This window comes from Acanthisitta chloris, unplaced genomic scaffold (genome assembly GCF_000695815.1).
Source record: "Acanthisitta chloris isolate BGI_N310 unplaced genomic scaffold, ASM69581v1 scaffold19271, whole genome shotgun sequence".
Lineage (NCBI taxonomy): Eukaryota > Metazoa > Chordata > Aves > Passeriformes > Acanthisittidae > Acanthisitta > Acanthisitta chloris.
This window is the reverse complement of record NW_008655660.1, coordinates 9,499-13,993: the sequence shown is the minus strand read 5'-3', so window position 1 is coordinate 13,993 and position 4,495 is coordinate 9,499. Positions and strand designations below refer to the sequence as shown.

Genomic DNA, 4,495 nt, shown 5'->3' with positions numbered 1-4,495 from the left:
TGGAGCTGTTATTTCCCTGTGCAGTTGCTGCAGGCTAGAGTAAGGAGTGTACTTGTTTGTGTAGCCACAGAAAAATGAAATGAGAAAATACCACTGAAACTTGCCTGTCTTTTTGCCAGAGTAAGTCTGTGTGAATTGCTTAGCTCTGAGGTTTCCAGGGCACAGCCTTTGCTGCAGTAACAGGGCTGTCGTGGTGCAGGTCGTGCCCCGCTGTCCCCGGTGCCGCCCCGAGGAGCCGCTCGCCATCATGAAGCCTGACATCGTGTTCTTCGGGGAGAACTTACCGGAGCAGTTCCACCGTGCCATGAAGTACGACAAAAACGAAGTCGATCTGCTTATTGTCATTGGGTCTTCACTGAAAGTCAGACCAGTAGCATTGATTCCAAGTAAGTGACTGTCTCTGGTAATATTTCCTTCCAAAAATTTGGATCAAAAACGAAGTTCTCAAGAGCTCTAAGAAATGTTTTTGGCTCAATTCATTGAGGAAAGTAGATGAAGCATCAAGTTTTCTAAGATGAAAGCTGCTTGCCTATGCAAAGCTGGGATGTAAATTAGAGAAAATAACAAATTCTGAGAGCTGCTTGCCTATGCAAAGCTGGGATGCAAAATAGAGAAAATAACAAATTCTGAATGCTCTTTCTACATTCCAGGTAGATCTCAAGGTAATGAAATGATAATCTGACAAACTGCTCTCCTAAAACTTGAGTGACTGTTCTAAGAGTCAATTGATTTCTCTCCCTGCCTGCAATATGCTTTCAGAGTTGCTTGAAAGATTAAGAAAAGAATGATCTCAAACCCCCCAAATGCAGTGTCAAAAAAATCAGATCAGGAACATCAGATGTCTGACTTGTATCTTACTGTAAATGACACACAGTGGGCATTGTGCAGTGTGTCACCATCTGCTCTGCATGCTTAGCTTCAAAAGTGACATGGAAAATATGTCTGCTAATATATGTTACAGAAAAATGCTTTTCAGGAGGGCAGAGAAATCACTGTGACAGGTGATTTTTTGTGTACTGAGTGAAAGCCTTACTGGTTCTAAAGACATTCTCTTGCAGTGTAAGCCTGAGAAGGACACGTGTCGAGCACCTGCCTGTTAGCTATGTCCAGGGCTGCCTGTGCAGGAACATCCTCTTCCCCGTGCAGGAGGCAGAGTCAGGTGCTTAGGCTGATGGGAAATGCACAGGGCAAGTTGGGATCCAAAACACAAACCATTGCTCTTCCTGTGCCCTGGAACTGGACTTCATTGGTTGGTTATTTGAGGAGTCAGTGGTAGGTTACCAAACTGGTTTCATAAATGGGTTAACAACTCGATGCAAGTGTAGACTGTACCTGGAAATACTTGCACCTAAGTCAAGGGATGTTATTTCCAGCCATATATTCTTCATGTGCATTAAACATATAAATTCACAAAATCAACATAATTCTAAGATACTATAGCACTAATTTTACTCATTTTAACACCTGACCTGACATTATTGCAGTCAATATTTTATACACATGTTTCTCAGTGATTGAGTAGAGGAACACTTTCTAGTGGGAAAAATAGGGGAGAAAAGTCTAAGCAGACTACAACAGGCACAGCACTTCAAACTGCTGTTGTGAAATTTGGGATCTGCTTGGCTTCTTCCTGGTCTGGCTGGTTTGGTCCTTTTGCAAGTGAAGGTCTGAAGAGAAGCCTGGGGAACGAAGCTTGCTCAGTAGATCTCTGCTGAAAGCAAAACCCAAGTAACTTCCTCTGAATTCTGTTTTTCTCTCTGTAGGTTCCATCCCCCATGAAGTGCCTCAGATCTTAATTAATAGGGAACCTTTGCCTCATCTACACTTTGATGTGGAGCTTCTTGGAGACTGTGATGTTATCATTAATGAGCTATGTCAAAGGTTAGGTAGCGAATACACAAAACTTTGCTACAACTCAGTAAAACTTTCAGAAATAACAGAAAAGCCTCCACGACCACACAAGGAACTTGAAGTGCTCTCAGCTGAGCTGCCACCCACCCCTCTGAACATTTCAGAAGGGTCCAGTACACCAGAAAGAATGACTCCACCAGATACTTCAGTGGTGTCTTCAGAACATCCACCTGAATATAAGGGAGAAAACTGTGAGCCTGCCTCAGAAACTAAAGGGGCCTGCACAGAGGAGAAGCTGCAGGACACACAGACGTCATCAGAAAACCCAGAAAATCCTGCTGGTGAGCTAATGAACTCTGAAACAACGAAGGAGAATGGATCTGACAACGGAGAAGCTAAAGAAAAGAATGAAATACTCAAGAAGTGCTGGGTAAACAGATCTGCAAAAGAACAGATTAGCAAAAGGCTGGATGGTAAGTGTGAGCTCATTTCAGTATCTTGCATTGTTTTGGCTGAGATGTTTATTCTAGACTTACTTTGAAGCAAGAAATAAGTTACTCTTGAGGGAATCAGTGGATTTCAGTGATTATTTTTGTTCAGACAAGTGTCTACATAACTCTCATCTTACCGTTTATTTCTTCTGGAGAAGCCGATAGGAAATTCTTCTTGTATTTCATAATAGGCTTTCTAATCAGTGATTACATCCTCCCCAGCAGATCACAGTTTAGGAGGCTGGAGGTAGGTATCAAACAAAAAATCCATTTCTGACATTTTCAGATGCACTTTCAGCAAAACTGGTTTGCTCCTCAGGTGCTCAGACACAGGTCACAGTAAGTCATGGTTTGGTGTGGCAATACAGCTGAAAGGTGAACTCATGACAGGGAGTAAAAGCAAATCTCACAGCTAGAGCTAGACACATTGTGAAGGAAACTTTCCAAGGAGCCCTCCAGTGTACAGTCTTGTGACTGATGTAAGGAGCTGTCACCCTAGAAAATCAGTGTGTCTGGACAGAGAACCAGGTATTAAGTTGCTGTTTTCCAAAGCAAAGCCTGGTCTAGGCTTTGTCAGATCCTCTGTCCAGGCAGTTCCCATTCTGTTGTGGAATGGAATCTAGCTGTGAATGCAGTGAAAAAACTGCCAAACATCAAGTGTGAATGCTCTCTGGTGTCAGAGGGAGGGAGAGCTGAGCTTTCCAGTGAAGCATAAATACACATACACTGCCATAAATGGGTTTCTCATCAGATTTGTAGTTAAGCTTCCCTGTCGAAGGTGCAGGTGCCTGCTAACCAGAAGCCTGACAGGTCTTGTAGGAATCAGTTTTGTCAGCCTTTCACTGACTGTGGCAATTCTGTTTCAGGTACTCAGTATCTGTTTTTACCACCCAATCGCTATATTTTCCATGGTGCTGAGGTTTACTCGGATTCTGAAGACGATATCATATCTTCCAGCTCCTGTGGGAGTAGTAGTGAGAGTGGTTCGTGTCGTAGTCAAAGCTTAGATGTGGAGGACGAGAGTGAGATCGAAGAGTTTTACAATGGCATAGAGGATGAGGATGCTCCCGAGAGGGAAGAGGAGCCTGGATTTGGGGAAGATGGAGCAGAACAAGATGAATTGGCAGCTGATGAATCAGCTTACACAAGTGAAGCTGCAGGGACTGAACATTCAAGCAACACATTGTAAAGTGATTGCTGACTGGTTACAGGAACTTTCCACCAGCATTAGGAGCTTTGGCATGTCATAATGAATGTTTACGTCGGAATTTAGAGCAACAAAACCATAAGGATGTAGTGTTTATAAATAACTAAAACAGATTTTCATGCTTAGTTTTTTACCTTTTTCAATAAAATTCTATTACTGTGCACGCAACACTAACTCATCTTTTTTTTAAGGTACTAGAATTGTATAGACAACTGTCACTAAGTTCACTTTTGAGTTCATCTGTCTGATCAGGCATCCATGTATATAATGCATATTTTTGCTTAATGAATCTCAGCTTATATTATTTTTAAACAGTTTTGAAAAAGCCATTGGAATGTTAAACTAATATAAAGGGAACAGCTAATTTAGACCAAAGAATGGTATTTTCACACCTTTTCCTTTGTAACACTTTGGTTTATTTAAAACCTTCTTACACTTCTGTTCAACCTTCCCCTCACGCCACGCCTGTCATTAAACACTGGCATTTTCTAAGACCCACTGTGGCAGCTAATTTTTTTGCTTTAACAGTTGTTTGTGTGTTTGAGACATACTCAAACGTGAGGAGATAGCGAGATGGAAAGGAGACAGTGAGCACTTGAGGAATCCAGCGTTTGTCAGCTGATCAAGAAGTGCTCTGGAAACGCTTAGGTTGCTGAGTTTGACACTTCTGTGGACGTGGAGTGGTGTTGGCATTGGCTCCTTAGGGATTAGAGTCCTGCATTTCAGACAGAATGGATCCCGTGGCAGCAGTTTGTGGTGCTGCACACAGCAGTCCCATCCAGCACAGTGTAAGCAGCGTTTGCTGAGCCAGGCTCCAGGCTGGAAGCAGAGTCTGCAGGAGTGTTCCTACCAGGCACAGAATCATTGAGCTCTTCCTCTGTACTTACTGATGCACCAAAACCAGGGGAAAGTGATCTAACACTGAGAGCCTCCTGTACGCCGCCGC

General features: G+C 42.9%; 1 protein-coding gene across 1 annotated transcript in view; it reads left to right on the top strand.

Annotated features, from left to right (window-relative positions):
* The window catches only part of SIRT1 (sirtuin 1), a gene marked incomplete at its 5' end in the record, with an annotated part of 16,621 nt that extends 12,909 nt beyond the window's left edge, over positions 1-3,712 (top strand). Inside the window, 3 exon segments of the mRNA XM_009084014.1 lie at positions 200-386; positions 1,764-2,324; positions 3,209-3,712. Of these exon segments, the coding sequence (XP_009082262.1) occupies positions 200-386; positions 1,764-2,324; positions 3,209-3,531 (1,071 nt within the window).
* Between the last annotated feature and the right edge of the window lie 783 nt (positions 3,713-4,495).